At 40.1% G+C, this 23,422-nt stretch overlaps 1 protein-coding gene across 2 annotated transcripts; it reads left to right on the forward strand.

Annotated features, from left to right (window-relative positions):
• The first annotated feature begins 1,601 nt into the window (after positions 1 to 1,601).
• Positions 1,602 to 21,686, forward strand: RIPK2 (receptor interacting serine/threonine kinase 2). Of its 2 annotated transcripts, none has more exons than XM_026054548.1 (11): positions 1,602 to 1,620; positions 3,578 to 3,731; positions 4,845 to 5,000; positions 7,408 to 7,565; positions 9,672 to 9,721; positions 10,049 to 10,210; positions 13,146 to 13,231; positions 13,411 to 13,506; positions 14,136 to 14,241; positions 18,559 to 18,738; positions 20,194 to 21,686. In XM_026054548.1, exons 2-11 carry the CDS (start codon positions 3,696 to 3,698, stop codon positions 20,523 to 20,525), a joined length of 1,362 nt encoding a protein of 453 aa, XP_025910333.1. In that variant the 5' UTR covers positions 1,602 to 1,620; positions 3,578 to 3,695; the 3' UTR covers positions 20,526 to 21,686. The 2 variants fall into 2 exon arrangements, with proteins under 2 accessions (XP_025910333.1, XP_025910332.1); XM_026054547.1 differs by lacking the exon at positions 1,602 to 1,620 and adding an exon at positions 1,748 to 1,923.
• Positions 21,687 to 23,422: the final 1,736 nt, after the last annotated feature.

Below are 23,422 nucleotides of genomic sequence, written 5' to 3' on the forward strand. Positions count from 1 at the left end.
ACAGCTGGAAACACCGTCACAAGGTGTTGCTACATGGCTTTCCCGTACACCCTCAGTGTGTACACAGACCTGACCTAGCCTTAATTACACAGTCATTCTAGAAATCAGAATACCAGCTATAAACCTCCGTTGACATTAGGCCACCTTTGAATTTTACAATCTTAGCAGTTTCAGCAGAAGCTCAAATTAGTAGTTTAAAGCTTTAATCTGCACTGARAATATTTTGTATTTTATCAGCAATTTATGGCACATAGTTATGAAATCCTGACCTAGCTACCAAGCCATTTAACTTATCTGGCACAATACTTTTAAAAATACTAAAGAAAAATAAGGGAGTTTCCCCATGCTGTAATGTTTGGCTCTAATTTTCCCTTTCTAGCCCCTCTTTGTCTTGGGAATCCCAAGCCACCATTTTATCTTTTTCTGGAACTTCTGATTCAGTGTGTCAGCTCAGCACAGYGCTCCGGTGACGGAGCTGCGATCCCGCGTGGAGTTCCTCTTCCCTTTCCAACCCTCCTGGCAAGCCCAGGTCTTCAAGCTCTGGCTTAACTCCCAAGGACCCAAAGCAGCCTTGTCCTGTTCTCCTTTGCTGTGATGAAAATGAAGTCAGTTCTGCTCTCACTCAGGAATTGATCCACTCTTCTGTGAATCCCATGTCACAGAACCTGCCTGGCTGCCAGAGCTGCTGCTGCCTCTGGAAAGGGATGGGCTCTTTAGAAACAGAAGACATATAAAACTGTTAAGTTGCAAAAAGCAATCTACATTTTACAAGTTAAATAGAAGACTACAGTAATATTTTGGCACTATTACTTCTCTGCCACCTTTTAAAATCACAAATATTTTGGTTTTTTTTTTTTTTCGGTTGGCATATCTAAAATCATAAATAAATATGAACTTAGCAAAAACACATGGCAGCAAAGTGTGCAATTAACTTTCTGTGAACAGTCTTACAGCTCCCAGTACGGTGACACTCATGGGAGATACTGTGTGCGCAGTGTCTTTGCACAGTGTTTTTATAATATATGTCCGCTGGTGGTGTGCGCTGAACACCATTTTCTTTAAGGAAGAAAATCTTCCTTATACATTAAAGCAATGTGGTGAGTAATAGTGCTTGTGTGGTCAGTATAGAGAGGGGCATGTACATCAGCTGGACATATCTGTAAAACTTGTGCACCGTAATGCATAAAGATGGCTCTCATAGGCAACAAACTGGCATGTTTGAAGGATACAGAATAAAATGATGGCTGAACGTAGGAAAAGCGGAGACTTTTCTATAGCAGTGACCAGTATAAAGTTACTACTACTGGATATTTAAGGAAAAAAAATAGGAAGGAGAAAGGGAGGAGGAGACAGCACAGATTTACAAGTACACAAAGCAGGCAGGCTGGGAAGCGGATAAATAACGCGGAGCGGTGAAGCGGGCGCCGCGTTGGCTGCGCAGCGCCGTGTCCCGCAGCGGAGCCGCCCGCGTCCCGGGGCTGCGGGAAAATCCCTCTCTCCCGGGCAGGCGCCGGGCTTGGCCGGGCCCCCAACCCTGGAAAGGGGAAGAGCCGCCCGGCGGCTTCGCCTGGCAGGACGGGCAATAATAAAGCGCCGAACAGATCCTGGCGGTACCGGGAAGTGAGTCAGCGGGCAGGCGGGAGGCGCCGGGGCCGGGGCGGGGAGAGGCGGCGCCGCGCCGCGCCCCGCTGCGGGGCCGGGCCGGGGCGCTCGGGCCGCGCCGCGCAGCGAGGCCCCGGCCGCGACCATGAGCGGCGGGCGGGAGGGCGCGCTCAGCAGCGCCCTGGCCGCCATCCCCTCCAACAAGCTGCCCGACCTGCGCTTCCTGAGCCGCGGCGCCTACGGCACCGTGTCGGCCGCGCGCCACGCCGACTGGCGCGTCCCCGTGGCCCTCAAGTGCCTCCAGGGGCCGCTGCTGGAGAGGTAACGGCCGGGCCGGGCCGGGGCCGCGGAGCCCCGAGGCGCCGCGAGGGTGACCCGGAGCTGTAGGAAAGGCAGAGCCCGAGGCGGCGCCGCCGGGAGGCCGCTCCGCGCTGCGGCCGCCCGCGCGCACAGGGGAAGCGGGCGCGGGCGGCAGCTCCGGCCCGCGGGGCTGCGCGGGGCCTGCGCGGGGCCGGGAAAGGGGCGCCCGGCGCCCTGCAAAGCTCGGGTGTCGCAACGCGCCTGCCCTGACGGCAGCGAGCAGCGCGGAGCTGCCGCGGAGCCCGGGAAAAGCCCTGCTTTCCCTGGCCGCGGCGTTCGTGGAAGTAGCGAGTCGCGCCCTGGGCTCTTCTTGAGGCCTGCCGCTCGGCTCTGAGCGTTTTCTAGAGTTTTGTGTAACAGGAGCCTAGTCTTTTTTCCTATGATGAAGATACGTTGCTTTCCACTTCCCACCTGCTCAAGGAGCAACAATTTKGCTTACCTGTAATATTTTTTTCCATCAAAAAAGCAGTAAGATTTAGTTCCCTAGGTTTAGTTCTTTTGTTTGGATGGCGAGGGCTGGCTCTGCAGTGGCAGCTCCAGGCGCACTGGGACTCCTGAGGATGCAGCCATCCTCACAGCCCAGCCCTCGCCTCGGAGCCATAGGGCCGTGACAGTACGGGACTGTGCTGAGCAAATACACGTGCACGGATAGCCCATGTGCATCCAAACGGCTCGTCCTGGATGTGCTCTAATGCTCCAGTAGTTGGGCATCCCCATTCCAGTCTCCAGTGATGTAAAATCCAAGTCCTTTTCGCAGAATTATCTTTCTTACTTCAAGTATCCTCACTATTAATAACCAGTATGTTCAAGAACTTTTGAGATACAAAACATGCCAAAAAATGGCTTCATTATTCTTAGAAATACAGTTTTGCTATTACTCAATCTTAAATAACATTTCAGCTGCTTATGTGCTGCTAGGTTTATTTACACCTGTGAAAGGTGGCATCAGGCTCACATTTATGAGGAGGCTTGGCCTTAGCAAAGAACATGTACACCGCCAAACTCGGGTGTCRGGACAGCTTCTGTAGGCTCTCTGTGTAATCAGGTGAGGCCCAGTCTGAGAGGGTTATTTACGTGATAAGAAAGCATGCTTCATCATTCCTTTTCCCTCAGAAACTGAAATTGTATTCCTATAACTTATTTTAGTATATTGTTTAGCTCAGTGTCTACTGAGCTAAAATGACTGGAGAACATAAGTATTAAAATCTCCCTTTTGTAGTAGACAAACAGTCCATGAAAACTCAATGTTTGAAGATGGGCAGTAAAAGGGATAAATATAGTTAGATATTGCTGTCATTATGGTTACACAGGATGGTGAAAGTTGGGAGTTCTGGTTGTGTCCTTTTTCGCTTGAAACGTGGGTGAAATGCAGTGCGGGGATGAGGCAGTTGTGCAGTACAACGAAACTGAAGACGCTGGCGCGTGCCTGCTTGTGCAGATCCCAATTTGTGTTCAAGTATCGTGCTATAGAACTAGTGTAGTAGGAGATAAAYTGTGAAGGACCGTCATACTGCATGCACCAATATTATTAGAGAAAGCAAATTTGATGAAACTTGCATTTGCTTTGAATTTTCTAGTGTTAGTTCAGTAATCCCTCCTTTTCTTTTTCTTTAAGTGATAGAAAGCACCTTCTGAAAGAAGCAGAGATTCTGCACAAAGCCAGGTTTAGATACATCCTGCCCATTCTAGGAATTTGCAATGAGCCTGAATTTCTGGGCATAGTAACAGAGTATATGACAAATGGATCATTAAACCAGCTTTTACATGGGGTAAGTTTACTTAAAGCTCTTAAATACMGTCCCTGGTTGGCTCAAATAGACTGATTTCCATCCTTAAAGGAATAGAGTAAAACTTAGCAATTCTTCAAATTAAAGGACAGTAACCCTGGGTTTTCATTGCTTAGAATTTCTGTTCTCCAAAGAGGCAATTGAAGTCAGCAGACTTTAGTTTTATTATACACTTTTGTATAACTTTCTGCTCCAAACTGGCTTAAAGATTATTGTATTAATGAATTATTGTATAAATAATCACTTTAAAAATATGTTTTTCTCCAGTTCAAAACTGAAATACTKATACTCACTTCAGTCTGTGTTTCAGAAATATCAGCCATATAAACATCACAAAAAGATGTATTTGTTTCCACTTGTTTGTTGACTTTTTTTAAAAAAAAATAGACTATTTGGCTCTATATTTGCAAATCTAGGCAGATATGGGCATTTCTGTTGGGTCTTCAGGAGGGTGTCAGCTTGTGCTGAGTTCTCAGTTACTTCTCGTGGTTTGATCGGAGCATCCCGTGTTCTAGGTTAAAGCTAGATGCAGTTGTCTCCATGGCTCTGCACCTCTTCTCTACCTTTAATCAGTGCCTCATGCCTTAGAGAACTCAGCTGTATAGCTTTCAATGTCATTACTGTCAACTTCAATATTTAATATATAAAATTCCTGCATTTTATTGGTGTTCTTATGTTTTCAAAGGTATTTTTTTTTTTTTTTTTTTTTTTTTTTGTTAGTTTTGCAATAGCTAGAAAAGACATGGAAATAAACTCAATAATTAGAGTTGAGTTCTGCCTGTACAGTCACATATAGCAGGATTTTGGCGTAGCATGTGTGTAACAGCGTCCTGTTCCCCTCCTCCCTCTTCCTCCCAGTGTCAACTGATTATATGATTTTTGCTTTCCTTTGAATAGTACCTATAATATGGCTCACAAACTTTCTGTGGGAGTTATATGTCCCAATTCTCAGTTATGCTTTTTAAGGAGCTGACAGGTGTACTTTAATAGATAACTGGTTGTGCAACTCCTTTTCTTCTTATTTTAACAGTTTATATTAAGTTGATAGGTGAAAACAGAAAATAATGTCTTGGTTCTGTGATTTAATTTTGCTAGAAGGATGTATATCCCGACATTCTCTGGTGCCTGAGATTCCGATTCCTGTATGAAATTGCTTTGGGAGTAAACTATTTGCACAACATGAATCCTCCGTTGCTGCACCACGACTTGAAGACCCAGAATATTTTACTGGATGACGAGTTTCATGTTAAGGTAGAGCTATTTAATTATTCTGTTCTTCAGCGTCCGAAGTGAGCCAAAAGTGCTTAACTATTGCAGAGGAGGAGCAGGAAGGACATGTGGAGGGGACTTAATTATATGCCAGGCTTTTTGGTTTATCCTTGCAGACAGAACTTTCCAGTTTCTTTAAAAATGTCTGTCCTGCTCAAGTGTGGATTCAATCTATCTAAAAGGACCAAGTATCCAGAATTTGGGGTTTTGTGCTGTCTGATCCTCACTAGTAGTGACACTTCCCTACTCACCCCTCCCAGGAATCCCTTCCTGAGTAGAAAMGAGACAGTGTTTCTGCCTGTCAAATTTGACATGGAGGACAGTGGTACCAAGTTCTAAAGTGAAGGCCATTTGATACTTACCAAGCCATATGTGCATATGCTGTTAGTGTGTGTGGTATAGGAATATGTAAAACCCAACTGAAATTTGAACATCCAGTGTAAATTCTCTTAGAGCAAGCAAATATGCATGGAGAAACAATGTTATTTTAAAAGCTTAAATTTGCCTTTTATGCTCTCACTGCCCTAATATGAACAAGAGATTAAAAGTAACAGAGATAAAATTCCGTAATTTCAGTTTGAAGCTTCTGTTGCTTTTACATCTGTGACATGAGGGACATTTGGCTTGTGCTTCAGTGGGTGACATTTCAGCTGACACCGTGTGGGCTGGTCTGCAAGTCCTCAGAGCACRTGTCCTATACTGCTTTCCTGGTAACAGCTACTCGGAGGCCTCAGCTCCAGAGAGGTTTTTCTTGTCAGCAGAGCAGCTTACGCAGCTTCCTCTGCACTCACACCCTCAGCAGGTCCCTCCTCCCTCTGCTGGTATCGCCATCTCTGGAGCTTCCTGATAAACCTGATGGGGCAACTGCTCCAGGTCCTTATTTTCTTAATGCATGTTTTTTTTCCAATCCCTGTTAGCACAGGTGCTATCCAGTACCTGCCTGATCGTGCATGAACAGCAGCTCTGCCAGAACAAAGAAGGGAATTATCTAACTCTGTTTAATGGAATTTCCTAATGAAAAGGAAATTCCAATTTCCTATCCTAATGAATTCTGCACATGAATCACAGAATCATAGAATGCTTAAGGTTGGAAGGGACCTCAGAGGTCATCTAGTCCAACCCCCCTGCTCACGCAGGGTCACTTAGAGCACATGGCCAGGGCTGCATCCAAGCAAGTTTTAATGATATCCAGAGAAGGAGACTCCACAACCTCCCTGGGCAGCCTGTTCCAGGGCTCTGTCRCCCTCACTGTTAGAAAATATTTTCTTAGTTCCTGAAAGTCTCTGGAAGCCAGTTTTTAAGTTTTTCTGTGGGAGTGAAGCAAGGTTCTCTAAATTAGTACAGCTGACAGAACATATAAAGAAGGTTATCATATGTGCATATTAATAACATTTTAGAGCGATCCTGAGTGTACCAGATCTGCTGAGGATACCTGAACAGCYGCAGGGAGGAAGTTACCCTGATGAAGCTGAGTTATAAAGATTAAAGTTTGTTTGTTACTATAGATTTTGTTGCACGCTCTTCAGGTTTATATCTATCATCCTAAATGTGGCAGCGCTCCGACAGGCAGCTTTGATCAAAATCATTTTGTTCAGATAAATCTTTTTTTTCCCTGAGATGCTGAACTCCTCACAGCTCAGAGCGCTGGTTTATTCTTCCAGCTCCTTTTCCCTGCCTTCAGCCTAGTGTGTCGCTCTGCTCCCTGGCTTCTTGATGTCTGGGAATGGAGAGCAAGGTTAATTCTTTATGGGATGTGCAGTAGGTCATGTAGGAAATGACAAAGAGAGAGCTTTGGGAAGGCTGCAGAGCTCATGGTGAGCAAAATGCTTGGTGWCTTCTAACAGGCCAGAGTTCCAGAATAACAACTCAACTAATTCTGGATAAATATTCAATAGGTTTGGGGGATAARATGGACTGCCCTACCCTGAATCTGTAAGAGCAGCTGTCTCAGGACATCTGCAAGCTCAGATATGTAGGGCTGTTTTGATTTATATTAAATTTGTGTTTTCCTCATAAACAGGAGCACTGGAGATGCACAGTAGCTTTCTGTTTACTTGTTTTTAGTGAAWTAAAGTGATTTTTTTAGAACAGTTCTTCGGACAGGGTGGAAACTCRCAGTAAATTCTCCAGTGAAATCTTTCCGTAAAAGATCAAGAAGCTAGGGCACGGTAGCAATAAATAAAGAATGAATTGAGAATATTTTCTGAATTTTAGATACTGTTTCTGTTGCTAAGACAGTGGCATACTTACACATGTCAGGCTAAGGTCCTTAAGCTAGTAGTTATTTCAGTTGTTTTTTTTCCAGAATTAAAAAACAGACAAAACAAACAGCAACAAAAAATGGATAAGCCCAGTTCTTCTTCTTGAATAACAGTTTTCTCTTTTGCAGATTGCAGATTTTGGCCTGTCAAAGTGGCGTGTGGTGTCTATGTCACAGTCCCGGAGTGAAACATCCCTGCCCGAAGGAGGGACAATTATCTACATGCCGCCCGAGGATTACACCCCCAGCCAGAAAACGCGGGCCAGTGTGAAACATGACATCTACAGGTACCTTCTGTTCCTCTCCAGTGACAATGTAGGGAGGGAAAACTTTATTTCTATTTACATACCCTTCTAATTAATGTACATCAACAACATAATTTGCAACATACAGTTGTGGGAAAGAAGAAAAATATTTTTGGAAGGAAGAGGAAAAAAAAGCAGGTAATGGTGGTGGGGGAAGTATAGAGAGATACCTACTAAAGGAATAACTTTACAAAAGTTTGGATAGATCTGCTTCCTTCAGCTCTGCTGAGCAGTATCTGGAAGTAGTGGAATAGTGGCCACCTCTATTAAATCGGTGATGTTACAGGAATGATCAGCTCATTTGAAGAGATTCTGAGAGCCCAGATGATCTGAAAAATCCTGGAGGGAGCTGTTGTGGGGAATTGGGGAATTAGCAGCCTAGAAGAGGAATATCACTGTGATGAAGCCTCTCTCTGTTGCGCTCCACCACCTTTAGATCCAGCCAAGTTTGACAGGATTGTATTTTAGGGAGGTATGAGCCAGTCTCCAAGGAACTTAGTGACTGATGCATTAAGTCTTTTAATTATCTCTTAAGGAGCACACAAAGCTCTTTGACATTCCTTTCTGAAGAATAAGGAGGTGAATATATCTGCTCTCCTCACATTTTAAGGAGAAATGTGGTCTGTGATAGCATTGAAAAGGGCTGATGGTAAGTCCATAAAGTGTGATGTCTTAGAAATCATCTCTTCTGGCTCTTGATTTTAGAGGATTTGAAGTATGGCTGGTGTGTTAATGAATACTCCATGCAGAGATGGGAAAGAGAAAAGGTTGGTTAGAAAAAAGTTGTGGGCAGAGGAATAAGAACTGAATGGAAAGGAGTGAACAAAGATGAATAGAAGGAATGTAATAAATGGTTGAATCAGGAAGGAAAGAGATTATTTGAAAAGAGAGAAAAGGAATTAAGAAAACGGTGTAAGGAGATAATGCCTGCTCAGAAAGGCAAGGGAATGTAGAGAGACAGTGAAGGAAAAGATCACCAGGAAAGTCGTGTAGAAAAATTAGTGCTTAAAGCAGAGAGCTGTTAATGAGGAAGAAATAATAAAAGGAGAAYGTGAATAAGGTAAAGGGAGGTGATTTGCAGCTGTGTTGTAGGATCGAGAGAGTCGTGTTTAAGTATAGGGAGATTTCAAACTGAATGAAAGGCTGGATGGCCAATTAACTGTTTGCAGCAAGTAAAAAATAAATATTGTTGAACTATTATAACTACTTTGTGGGTTAGGATATTTCTTAAGGAAAAAATTTTTTTTTTAAAAAAGCACAATATTAGCACTTGTAAAAATAACAATTTGCCCTGACAAATCTTTCTTCTTGAACTTGTCAGGACTACAYGAAAAACAGTCTTTCTAACAAGGATTAATTTTATAACACAAATCACTGAGAACTGAATAAGTGGTTAGGAAGGCGTAATTAAATGATTGATTTTAAGTGTGAGTTAATTTTTTTTTTTTCCCTCACTAGCTGGTACTTGTTAAATTATACAAAGCTTTGAGACAATTAAATATAACCTCTATACAAAATTGGCATATAAAACCCTTCTAAAGATACCTTTTGATTAATATATCATGATAACTGAAGAGTGCAATTGGTCTCCTGGAGGTGGAAGAGAGGGATCCACTGAGCGGCTTCCTATTGCAGCTGACAGGAAAGGAAAATTTGTCTCTATTTTGGGTATGAGCAGAGGTGCCTTCAGTCAGCTCTAGGTCTGGGTGCTCCTTCCAAGAGTTTCTTTCCTAAAGTGAATGCTTCACGTGAAGTGACATCTACTTTATCTACTGATAAAACTACATTTTTTTTATTCCACTCTATATGTAATTCACCGCATGCAGTAGAGCAGAGYGGGAGCAGTACTGGAAGGTGCACTTTGCTCCATGTAAGTTTTCTGTGCTTAAAATCCTGACCAGGTCCCTAGGAATGCTCTGCTGGCTCTCGTACCTTTGGGCCATCATTGTGGCCAGCTGTAGGCAGTGCAGTGTGTAACTTGCAGGATCCTTTYAGTGGATTGTTTTAGTACAGTGTAAAGTTGAGCACATTGCTTTATCATGTTGCAATTTAAAATAATATATTTTGCACTTTTTGTGCTTTAAACAGCTATGCAATTATTATGTGGGAAGTGATGTCAAGGAAACAGCCTTTTGAAGGTAAGAACATGTCTTTTAATTTATTTTTTTTAGCCATACATAAAACCAATACTGACACTTTGGCACCTAAGAACTWCATTGCAGGAATTGCTTTGCAATCATGCACCTTCTAAGTCTATTGAACAAAAGTGGAGTTATTTCTCAAATTCTCYAATTTTGAAGTGCCATATTGTTTGATAAATTCAAAATACATTTTTTTGTAAAGAGAAACACTGCTTTCTTTTGGTGAACTATAAATACTGTGCTTGCAATCTAAATTATTACTCCTGTAGTAAATGATTTTTATTGCATATATTTCTAATGAACGCACTATATCTATTTTGACAGAAGTTATAAACCCCTTGCAGATAATGTATAGTGTGTCACAAGGACAGCGGCTAGATTTAAGTGAAGAAAGTTTATCGATGGACATTCCTCACCGAGCCCTCGTCACAAGGTTGATAGCAAGTGGATGGGCTCACAACCCAGATGAGAGACCATCATTCTTAAGTGAGTGTACTTTGTGTAATAAAAAAAATATATTTTTAAGTTGCCAGATTTCTGGCTAATGCAGTGTTTAGAGAGCACTGTGACAGTTGCAAAAGGGAAATGGTAAAGACATCAGAAGTTACATCAGGACGCTCGTGAGTAAACATGATGTGTTAAGTTGTTTGTCTCCTTCCATCATGTCTATAAACAGACATTTATGAATGGAACTACATGCATGCAATAAAACTAACTTGTTAGCCGGAGCCTTTTGCGTTTGCCATCTCTGTAATTTCCTGTGGAAAAGTAGCATGGTTTATTTAACTACTTGGACTGCACATTTTGTTTATTTTTGAAGGGCAGATATGGTTCTAAATGAAAAAAGTGAAGCGTAGGGTGAACACTGAGATTTATGAGCAATCTGGTGAACACGTCAGCAAATTATTGCTCATCAGATGAGCTGTAGTGGCTTCACCTTGCATTTGCTTGATGTTGGTATAAATCTTTTTTGCTGATACTTAATCTAGAATGTTCTGAATTTCTGATTCTTTGATTGTTCTACCTCTGGGAATGAGCAGGATCTGTGGTTGAGCCCATAATCCCCAAAACTTTCTTGTGTGCTTTTCAGTTTTCATTGGAAAGCGTGAGCAGCTTGTTATTTTTGTGGTGACTTGCGGCTCCTGTTTGGCTGTTGGGTAAAGGTAGAGCCACTCACACTGCAGAAAGTAATTGCCAGTCTTCAAGTGCAAAATTTGCTGGTTTTCGTGTTAGTGTTGTCGGGTATGCCAAAGCTGTGAATCTTACAGTGGTGCAGGTAACGGTCTAGCTGTGCTTGTTTAATTTGAATGTACTTTAAGAACACCCTCTCTCTCTTTTAGAGATTATGATCGTAATTATGTAGGGAAAACTGGGTTACGTTGGAAAAGGAAAAAGTAAAATAGGAAAGTTATTAAAAGCATTCAAATTTAGAGCAGTAAAATGAGGTCTGGATTAAAGAATCGTAAGGATTTCTCACTGCTTAGGTTGAAGATGGAATTCCTCATACAAATGAAACATTTTAACCTATATCTGTAGCATTAAAAAAGGCAGATATATTTGATGAGAAGAAAGTATATTTTTACTTTTAAAAGCATTATAAGCTTAMCTTTTTAAGTTGGAAAGTGTTAGAAAATTGCTATTCAAGTATCTTRGAAAGAAATGCTCATAGTCACAGGGTTTGGGGCAGTTATGCAGAGGAAGGGTCACATCTAAACGCATGCAGCATCTTGGGGTTTGGTTTAATCACATGCCTTTTTTTGCCATACGTTTTTATTTTTACATTGAAGAAAATCTTGAAATATAGTGTTATTTTGCAGTGAGTCTGGTTCATTTTATTTAGTGKTTTTTTTTTTTTCTCCAAGCAAGAAAGTGCTGTCTATTGAGAATATTTGCCAAAATCAAAAACAATGAACACGTCACAATATTTCCTTGGGCGTTCTAGATTTCCTGTGTTGGTAACAAAAACAAACAAACAAGAAATATTCAAAGCAGCATGAAAGGCTGTGGTCACACTGAAGGGTAATGGCCTGGAGTATGTGGTAGGGTGTGAGCTCTCTTGATTTCTGTGTATGTTTGTTGGATTGGAACATGAATTGCTCTTCCCTTCCTTTTTCTTTTTCCTTTTTTCCTCTTTTCTACTTTACTCTCATAAAAAGATGAGGAAGTTGAGCTAGGTTTTTAAGTTCATACAGAAATTGTTGCAAAATTAAGGGAACTAAAGCTCACTGAATGGGAAATTTTGCAATTACTAAAGCACGTTAGTAAGTAAAATACCCTAACTTTCTTTTTCTTAAACTTTAAATAGGAAAGTTTAGATAATTCATCTCTTCCTTTCATTAAAGAAGGGACAAAGATGACTTTGTCTCTATTTTTGCACACCTCTGCATTCTTTGATGACTACACCCTTGAACTTATATTTATAACTTGATAGTAACCAATAAAAATTAACAATGCTTGTACTTCAGTATTAGACATGGACTGCCAAACCTACAAGCCCTTTTTTACCCGGTGCAAGAAAACAAGAATCCCACGTGTCTTGAGGAATGCCAGTGAAAAAATGTCCTTTGGGAAAACTATGCTAAAATTAGAGTAAATAATAAAAGCWAGTTACTAGAATTATATAGTCATTACTGCAAATGTGCTTTGCAGGATCACTGATGCTCATAGGGGAGGGGTAGAAGTTCTGATATTCTCTTGGCCTTTTTGAGGTTTTCTTATTGTTGAGTGCAGTTTCAAAGAGGTATTTCTACAATAAGTCATCTCAGGATTGAAATACTAGTTCTGCAAACCTTTAGGAGAGAAAGGGAGAATGCTTGCAGCTTGCTGCTTCCTTACTGAATTATCACATGCCTCCCTGTGTAAATAGAGGTCTCAGTTCCTCTGCATACTGCTCTTGGTGAGTATGAGGATTGAATGCACTGGAGGTGATGTCACCTTCACTATCACTGTCTTTTCTAGCCCTGCCTAAYAGCATCTGTTCTGGATTTTGTTGTGTGGATTCTTTGCTGCTKTATTTTTCTTTAGAATCCCTCTTCTGGAGAAGGCACACAAAGGCTTGTCTGAGGTCTTGTGCTTTTTTTGTCCCAGTTAGCAAATCRGCCTTGTTGGGTCTGCAGAGCCATCAGTCCATTGCAGGAATGCCAGACTTGCAGTCTAGCACAGTCCTGGATGTCTTCTGATATTGGGGTACCCAAGGCTTCTTAACAGGATGGGGCTTTGTTTTGTTCTGTAAAAACTATTGCATTTTGAACATKGAGAGCAAAATCTTCTGTTTAGCAGCATAGGTACTTCGATGTGTATCAGTAGAGAAAATCACTGGTGAATTTAAGAAAGCATATTTTGAAATGTTACAAAGCTTTAGCAACATGAAAGCTTACTATCTACTTTCAATCATTCAGCAAATTATTCTTTCTTTATTTAGAATGTTTGATAGACCTTGAACCAGTCCTAAGAACATTTGATGAAATAGCTATGCTGGAAGCAGTAATTCTACTAAAGAGATCAAAGGTAAGGAGCTTTTGTTACAATAATAGAAAAGGAGTTGGTGACATGTCCTATCGTAAACAGAAGTTATTTCATCTGTTCTTTATGCCACATATTTAGGCCAATCTTGTATCTAAGCATGTGCTTGTGCACACCTGTCATCTTGCCTTGTAGCCACAAGTTGATGCAAGTGTCTCTTTCAGGCACTGTATGAATCACGGTGTATCCACAAGAGTGGAAAGAAAACACATGCAGATCAGACATCTCTAAATATACCCCTGCATCCTAATCCACAAGAGGTAATTGTTTTATATGTTGCATATGGTCCTTCCTTGATATCTCAGCATCATTAAAGATCTTAAGAGCTTTGAAAGGCAGCAGAGGAGGTTCATTTAGTAAGGGGGAATTGCTCTGCAGTTTATCTCCTTATGCAGTCAGGAAAGGTATAAAGTGTATTGGTTGAGTCAGTCTACAACGTATGCATAACCATATAGATGGAAATAGGAAAAGGCGGGCAAAAAGGAGTAAGAAGGCCATATTCAATATATTCTTAAAGTGTGAGAAAGTATCCCTTCCAAGAGGAGTGCAGCACACAGTGTCTGCAATGGGCATTGCAGGAGGTTGTCCTCTGCTTCCTTCCCCCTTCCTGTGSCTTGCTTATATAGGATCATCTAGATTTATTTTTAAATTTTGATTCTTAAAGCTGCTTCTGCTAATTCTTACTAATACTATTACACAGAAAATGGTTGCCAGCTTTGGAAAAACACAGGTGTTAGGATTAYGTGTAGCTATTTTCCTGTCTTACTGTATTTTAGTTTTCCTATCCATTCAGCACTAAAACTCTAGGAAAAAGACAGTGATGGGAAGATATTTTGTAAATCACTGCAATTTAACATACATCATGATTATATGACTGGATTAATTTCAGGAAATGCATTCTACTTCCATACAATATGATGGACTTCCTCTGCGGAGCATCTCTCCAGATGTATCAACATACAAGTCTGTTCCCAAGTACAATATCCTCTCATCAGGTAGAGACATTCATGACTTCATATAAACTAAGTTACTGTTGTGACATTATGCTCACATTTTGCCACTGTGTTTGTACAGTAGATAGTTGGATTCCTGTTTATGTCAGAAAAGAAGTGCATTTCATTTCTGTGAGTTTAATACTCTGACTGAAAAAAAAGTAGTGTATGTTAGTTTTGACTTTTTCTGTCATTTGGTAAATCCCCACGCTTCACAGCCTCAGTTTTCATAATCAGAGTAAGGAGTGCAGTGATCCTGTTTGCTTGCCCCTTCAGACTCTTTGTTTATGCTTGTGAAGTGTTCCTGAAAATTAAAAGTCTAAATGTTCTGAGGAGCTCTAACAGCTGAGTAAACTGGAAGTTTCTAATAGAGCCTCTAGATCATTTCTCTTTCAATACATAAAGAGGCTTTAATAAGTAGATAAGAATTTTGGAAAAGCTTATTACCTTTTGTCTCAAAGGTTGAGTGAAAGTTGGCAAAATTTCTAAACAAACTTAATTTTGAAGTATTGCTGACACCAGGGGATCCAAATACACAACTTCATAGGATCAAAATGCTGTGGGACCCAGATGGAACAGCAATGCAGTGTGAAACTAAATGTGTATTTAACTTCTTCATTTTGAAAGAATGTAGAATTATATATTTCAAATGAATGAAACATTTTGTGTCACTGCAGCTGCTGTTACAATACATGTGGGTGTTGTGAGCAGGTACTTAACATATTAGAAAGATAATAATGGAGTCTGAAATTCCAGGGAAAACAAAAATCATAAGAAATTTGAAAGATTTGAGTTAGTAAATGGCAGCAAGTAAGTGTACTGATTCAAGTCATTGAGGAGGCTTTGGTGATTTGTAAAGGACTTCCAGCTSATCAGACTATATTGCATGTGTATATATAKATAGATAGATAGATATTATATAGATAGATATAGATATACACACACATATATTTAGCGTGTGTGTATATATACACACATGCAATGTAGTCTGAGCTGGAAGTTCTTTTATATACATGCAATATAGTCTAGTCTACTGTATCGCATGTATATATACTGTGTACCTATATGTACATATATACATATATGTATATGTTCATATACATGTGTGTATATATACTGAATGGACTGTGAAGAATATCTGTTAAACTGTCACAAGGTGCTCGCAGTGATAATAAAAGCCATGATTCTGTCCACGTACAAAATACATCAGTGAGTAATGAAAGAGAGCAGTTCTGGCCACAGCACTGATCTGTGATTTATTTCTAACCACATTTAGAAACGATGAAATTACCACAATCACTGCTAAGTCCTTTCAGTTTCAAAAYAGTTGACAAGAAGATCTTGTTTTCATACCAGTGCTGCCTAGAAAAAATTTATGAGATTCTTCGTATAGTTTCYGTTCTTTATTCTTTTGTTGAATTCTTTGTGAGAGATCACAGAAGATAACGTTGCTTAATTAATTTATTTTGTTGGGACCCAGCTGTGCTGTCATCATTATTCAGGCTACTGTAAATACGGACATGGCTATAGTCTGTCCTGAAAATTTTGCTAAGAAAATAGGAAAATCATGATGGTAACAATAAATCCAATCAAGTGTAAGATACAAGTTGCAATAGTAAAACAATAAATAGTAAAAATCAAAAGCTTGGAACTGTTGTCTGCTCTAACTGTTTAAATGTAGTGTGATTTGTTTCAGGTAGAACAGAAGAAGAGATACCTCTTTGTCCCTGTGGTTACTAGCAAATAGCTCACTTGTGCTGTTTATCTGCAGACTTTTAGCAACATTCTAACCATTTAAATTTTTTACCTTAGGCAAATCTTCAGTCCAGAAATATTTTCAGCTTTGTCATTTGCATAAGTCCCAGTTTTGCAGGCTACCAGCCACCAATGTGGCATTTTTGTTGCAGACATTTTAGGGAGCAGTATTTTGGAGATGCTAATTCTGAATCAAAACCAGTTTTTAGTGAGTTCATTTGCTGCTCTTATGTTTTGCTGGGTGTGTTTGGAATGACCTGCAAGTTCTTTTTGGAAATTAGGTTTTATATTTCAATTGTGGAGTGTGTCCATATGTAATCTAGAGTCCTACCGTGTGTCGTGAAACAGTGCTGACAGGTACTGACGGGGGCAGCATCTCTGCTTTTATGACTTGCTTCTGCCCTGCTAGTTCTGCAGAGGAAACTCCATTTCCATCTGCAACTTCATAATCATACTTAGGTGATACACAGATAGGTGTCTAAATAGTAACTTTAGCACTAGGTCTGCCAAGTATTTCTTGGGTCATCAGATCCAGTCTTTTAGCATTGCAGGCACTCATGTAACAGAAGCATGATTACAGACTAGTGAAGTTCGGAGTAAAAACTCTTTTCTTACTTAACCAGGATTTACATCAGGTAAGTGTCTGAGGGAAAGCAGAAATGCTGTTCTTTTTGCTCTGCTAAAATTAGATGCAGTTGCTCCAGAAGCAAATCTGTTCCCAGGTGGCTTTTGGCAAGAGGAGAGTTTGGCATGGCACCAGGGGAGAAGTTAATGACTATAGTTTTTAGTGGAGTTGGTTTCTTTCCTCTAACAGTATCAGGAAACTTTTTCAGGAATTTGTTTTTTCAGGATTAAAAACTGACTTTTAACTTCCAGCCTCGTTCCTATTTTCTAGTCAGTTTATACCTGCTTGGTTTGGGGCTTTAAGCTTGACTGCCCTTGGCAATCCCTTGGTGTCCTTTTTTTGCCAGGTAAAAAGAACAGGCAGTTCTGAAGCCCATTTGTAAAAYTGGCTTCTTCAGCCTCCTGAAATCTTGTTTGTTGTGTGTGTGTTGTAGCTTAGAGTGAGCTAAGGCTTCCAGACCTCTGTGCTTCATGTTATTGAAGAGGCTTTATGAGGTATTTTGTCACAAATCTTTACTTGAAACATCTTGGAATTTTAATTTTTCTTTCTCACAAGCATTCTTTCTTACAGAACACCCAGTTTGTTTGTTTTGCCTTTGTCTCAATTCGAAATAATTAACCCCAACTTGAAGCAGAAATCTTGATCTCGTATTTTGTACCACCTAATTTCCACTTCCATCTCTCCAGTCTTCTAGGCCAGCCCATTCCTCCTGAATAACCTCTGCCAATGCCACTAGTGTGTTCCTATTCTCTATGCTACGGTTGCTAGTCAAGGCCATTCTTCCCTCCTGGTACAATCTCAGTAGGTCTGTCTCTAATGTTACGTGTTTAGAGGTCTGTAACAGTCTATCCCGGGAGGACCTTTTAAAATCCTTTCCTGAAGGGATTTTTTACTCAGAGCCATTCCTTCCTCCTTTCTCATTCATGGAATATATGTCATCTTCTGCCACACTGACTTATATTGGGACTTATRCTGGGACTTCCATTCTGCTTTTTAATAGTCAGGGTGTAACTATTTCACTTTTACCTATTCCTGTTCCTCTTTTYCACATTCCATTCTTCCACAGGTCAACATCCTCATCTAGGAATCTACCTTCAGGTCCCCCATTAGATATGTATATGTGAATCCTGAGTTGTGCATGGAGCTGCCTCTCTCCATGGTGTCTTTAGATCTCAGTTATTTATCTCAGATTTATCTCARTTCCTATGTCTGCATCTCAGATCCCCCAGTTTTTCTGAAACTCTTGAACAAGTGGTACCATGAGAGTCTGTAATGAAGACTGCACACAGAATTAGGCCTATGCCGTGTAATTTGTGGCTGACTGGCTATTTGTCATCCTTCTCTGAGTCATCCCTCTTGCTGCTTCATACCCATCTTTGCCTTCTTATGCTAGCTGATCCTGAAAATAGAAACTATTAAACTTCCTATCTAATAGTAATATTTTTCCCCTTTCTTTGTAGAAGTTCATGTGAAGCTTCCTTGAAGTCGTAGGCTGTCTTGACAGCCTAGTGAAAGCTTCTGTTGGCCTCCCACTGAATGTCACTGTTGGTCTTTGTGTTCTTTCCTTCCACTTAGTATTTCTTTTAACCGTCATTGTACTGTCAAAATCGATCAAAATTAATTAGTCGGCTTTCACACTGACTCCTAGCTACCTCTCCCAGTGATTTGAGAAGTCATTGTTGGTCTTCCAGTCCCTACAAAATTTTGTGTAGAGCAGAGCTTTTTAAAGTTCACATTTACCAGTTATGTTTGCCCTTTTAAAATGAGACAAAACATAAAAAATAGCAAGCACTCAAAATCTGATAGGAATCAGTGGGCATAAATATACTCAATATCTAAGTGCAAGGAATAATGTGTTGTGTTTGAAGAGAATTTATTTAGGGGCTCTGATGCTCGTATTTTATTTGAACATGAAAGTAGTAACAGCTCTTTCTTTTTAGATGGAAATTCAGGAGATCTTCACTCACTCAGCAATCAGAGCATGGATGAAAATATTTCTATTACCCAGAGTGCTAAACTTCTCGTGCATCCATACAGTTATTCTCCTTCGTCTGACAAGAGTATTTCAGGTGCTTCGAGTTCTGCCCCATGCCTGCTGCGCTCATCCCCAACGCCCTCAGGTACCACAAACCCTGATACAGGTCCCAGGCCCACAGTATGTTCCCCATGATTGAATGTGTCCTTGTGTCAGATGGAAACTAGAACTGCTGCTCACCTGTAAAGTGAAAACAGAGCAYGCTTCAGATAAAGAGAGCACAAAATTATGTCCTTGAATATTTTCCAAAGTGAGCAAAATGAATACATTATTTGACTTAAGTACATGTACCACTAATTCCTAACTTTTTTATTTTGAGCAGCTTCATATTACTGCTGCTTTGGTTCTCCTTTCTCTCATTCCATTCACCAATATTATTTTCCCTTTCTCCTACTGCTCTAGGAGAGYTGCAGTGCAGCAGATTGGGATAGTAAGTTCACTAGAAATGGGTTAAACTCTCACTTACCTCCAGTCTGTGGACTCTGTGGATCTGTGGACTTGTCTCATCTTTAATGGTCTTCAGTATTAGTTGAGAATCACTGGATAGTTCTTCTGTGTATCAAATACCCATTAAAAATGTGTTTTCAAAGAATGAAAACAAAAAGAAACTTGAGTGGATGCTAAATTATTCAGCTATTTATTTATTTATTTATTTTATGGGTAAAGATCTGCCACATCATCCCTCTTCTGAAATTTACAGTTTTCAATAAATGTCTGTAATGAAATTTAACAGTCCTTCTTTAGAGCACTGTAAACTTACTCTGTTTGGTTCCAATTTCAACAATTAAAGGATTCTGTGATTCAATCTTGAATGCTTCCTATTTCTAGATGTCTGTCATGACCTAAATTTTAATCCTTTAAACTTGTCAAATGGAATCAGTAATTTTATTTTATATGAAGTGGCCTATTCTTTGTTCCATTAAACAAATTCCCTTCCCTTTTCTGTATAACTCCAGTACAAGAAAAGGAGATGTGAGAAACTCACATAAAGTGTGTGGAACACATTGTCTTTGGGTTCTAATTCATATAATTACTAAGAGTAATTAAGATTGCTTTGGGCATTTGGGAATATGGAAACTATCTGGACTGTGAGTGTTTATTCAGAAAGGCACTCACCTCAAAAGGGCTTTTAGGAAGAGTACACTAGAAGAAACAAATGACAAATGTCACAAGAAAGAATAGATCATTTTTCATCCATCCAAAGGAGTATTTCCACACAGACTTGAACCAGATGCAGGTCTCCACTGTGGTGTGGGGCTCTTAGCAAGGTGAGGATCTTGCACTGTTTCACTKTATGAGTCCTCTGCTTGAAAAGGTTATAGAGGAACTTAGAGGGACCTTTTCAGTAAACTTCTCTTTCCAGTTACTGAAATTTTTACTGAAATCACTAACTGTTTCTTTTTACTACCAAGCTGGGTATTTATCACCAAAAACAAATATTCAGCATCTTGGTTTTTTGTTTGTTATTGTTTTTACATCACTATTAACAGATGGTTACAGTGCTAATTACTAATTATTATTGTTTTTAAATCCTTCCCAGCTTCAGATTTTGTTTTGGAAGCCACGCAACCTAATGTAGCTCATCAATGGATCCAAAGTAAAAGAGMAGAAATTATTGATCAGATGACTGAAGCGTGTTTGAATCAGTCACTAGATGCTCTTCTATCAAGATTTTTACTCATGAAAGAAGACTATGAACTTATAAGCACCAAACCTACAAGGACATCAAAAGTCCGACAACTGCTCGATACCTCAGATAGCCAAGGAGAAGAATTTGCCAGAATTATAATACAAAAGTTGAAAGATAACAAGCARTTAGGACTTCAGCCTTATCCAGACATTGTATCTACTTCCTTAAGACTGCATCTTTGAATTTATTGCTTCTGTATGAAGCCGTGTGAATATTTCTTACAAGGAAAGAATTCTTACTTGTTTCTCTATGGTAGTTTTATATCCGTGATGCTTTGTCTTTACTGTGCCTTTCTATGGTCTCAGCAGAGACACTGGGTCCATCTAGCCTGCACTGGGTGAATTGCCACTTAATTAACTGGAGGGCAGCCATAAAGCCAAACACTTGCTACATAACAAAGAAAAAACATTAAATATTCCTGTTTACTTTTTTTTTCTGTTTTACATAGCCTTTCCTTTCAGCTGACATCATTAAAAAACCTTTCACAAAAGCTTATTTCATATTTAGCACAACTTCTACAGAAACCACTACCAAACCACTACTTTTGTTGCTAGAGCCAGCAGTTCACAAGAAGTGCAAGTGTGAGTCAAAGGAGGAACACAGGGATCGAGAAGGACACAATGCTGATTGTTACTATTGTGCTAAAACCTGACATGTTAGAAGTAGTAGAACCTGATTCAGTTACMTCTCCTTAAAATGTTCTTGCACATAAATGATTAGATCAATGTACAGCTTGTAACGTATGAGAGAGCCCTCTTTTAATGCCTGTTACCTTTGTGTCTCACGTAAGTACCTCATATCTCATTTTGCTAGATGAAACTATATGTACGTATGGATTTGCTGTGGCTGTTAGTGTTTATGCTGAGCCACAGTTTGGGCCTGCTGTACAAGGGTTCTGTGTGCACTGCCCTGCCAGGTTAGTGATAACATGAATGGGGACCTTGGACGTAGCAGAGATGATGCTTCCTTTTGAGAGGAAAATAGTGTCCTGACTTGCCTGAATCTTCTTTGGACCACAGTCCTCTCCCACCTAAAGGATGGTGGTAAAATGTTTAGCCACAAATGGGTTCATCTGACAGTTTCTGAGTTTCTGCTCATTTCAGAAAGTTTTAATGATCTGACTTGGGTGGTTTTAAACACAATAAACAATTACTCTTTTTAATTTGCTAGAACAGAGCACATGCAAATGACTTGCATTTTAAAGGCACTAATAAATAATTACAAATTCTGTTAACATTAGTTAAAATTTGGGAAAATTCTAAACTGTGGCACAAGAAAGCTARTATCTGCTTAAACTGTTTTATGAAAACAAGTGTATAAATGAGAAGTCCCAAAGGAAAGCTATTTGGAAACCAATGGAGTTGTGAGATCTGCCCCATTTCAATATGAGTCAATACTCAGTATGTATCATAATGGCTACCAACAGCTTACCTTAATGTTTTGTTTCATTTTTTCAATATCTGTCATAACTTATTTTGTGAACTGAATTACAATGATATGATGTATAATGTTTGGATGAAAGGGCTCTTTTGTAGATTTTTTTAAAATATGTTCTTGCAGTAAACTGGGAATTAGCATTTTACTCCGCTTTGTGTTTTCATCTCCCTTTTAACTCTCGGAGATTATAGCATTCTRCATGGCCATAGTGTGAAGAATGGGTCTGTTTTTTGTAAATTGACTTGGGAATGGCCAGCAAGGAGCTTGATTCCAGACCTGTGCATTCCATTACAGATCRCTTGTAACATCCAAGCCATGTTTTGCTTATTATTAATAACTGACATGGCTGAAGATGGATTTGTTTTATGCAGGGTAGTCTATCAGGTAGTACTGTCAAGTCTAGGTATCCAGGTGCAGCTTGAAACAGAATGAACAGCACCACTGTCTAGAAAACTGGTAGTTCAGAACATGAAAAGGCACTTGCAAATGCTGAAATTTTTTGATTGCTAAATGTTATTAAATAATTAAGGATGTGGRAACAAGAATGAGGGAAAAGCAGTGAATGTTGTTAAGTCTTAACTACATGCTAGTGTTCTTTGTATTCTCTGTTCTCTAGTTATTTTTGTTTCTTCTTCAAGGTATTTATTTTCTGGGATTTCACATCTTGAAATGCTGATTCAAATTTCCTTGACTTTCTTAAGCTACATTGATGAATCTTCTTAAATATATATTTGAAAGTGGGTTTCATGGTTAGATTAATATAAAAGAACYTCCTAGAATGTCCCTTTTGCCAACAGAGAATATTATAGAAACTTTTTTTAGTAAGTACAGACTGCTTTGCTTGATTGTCTATAACATGTTTTCACCTTTCATCCTTTTCAGATGAAGGAAGGAAACTTTGACAGGATTTAAAAGGAAGCCAAGTGCTGGCAAATTTTAGTGCAAAATTTGCAATTTCTTCTTTTTCATCCAATTTACCATTGAAGTTAATGGTTTGGAATTTTTTTTTTCCCTCAAACTTATGCTACTCTAGTCTCCTTTCCAGAAGGCAAATGTAGTTATCTCCAGTAAGGAATTTCAGGAGAAAAAGAGCAATGAGGAAATTTTAGTATGCACAGAAGTATGTGAAAGATTCTGCACCTGGGAAGAATATCCCCGGACACCAGCACAGGCTGGGGACTGACCTGCTGGAGAGGAGCCCCGTGGCGAGGGACCTGCACATCATGGTGGATGACGAGATGACCATGAGGCAGCAGTGTGCCCTGATGGCCAAGAAGGCCAACGGGATCCTGGGGTGCATTAACAAGACTGTCTCCAGCAGGTCGAGGGAGGTGATCATCCCCCTCTACTCAGCCTTGGCAAGGCCACATTTGGAGTACTGCGTCCAGTTCTGGGCTCCCCAGTACAAGAGAGATGTGGAGCTGCTGGAGAGAGTCCAGCGCAGGGCTACGAGGATCATCAGGGGCCGTTGTGGCCGTTTCCTCTAGTCCTATCGCTGGCCACCACTGAAAAGAGGCCGCCCCCTCCTCCTCACTGCCTCCCTTGAGGTATTTATACACGCTGATCAGGTCCCCCCTCAGCCTCCTCTTCTCCAGGCTGAACAGACCCAGCTCTCTCAGCCTTTGCTCATATGGCAGATGTT

This window comes from Nothoprocta perdicaria, unplaced genomic scaffold (assembly GCF_003342845.1).
Source record: "Nothoprocta perdicaria isolate Ctin4 unplaced genomic scaffold, notPer1 scaffold_122, whole genome shotgun sequence".
NCBI classification, from domain to species: domain Eukaryota; kingdom Metazoa; phylum Chordata; class Aves; order Tinamiformes; family Tinamidae; genus Nothoprocta; species Nothoprocta perdicaria.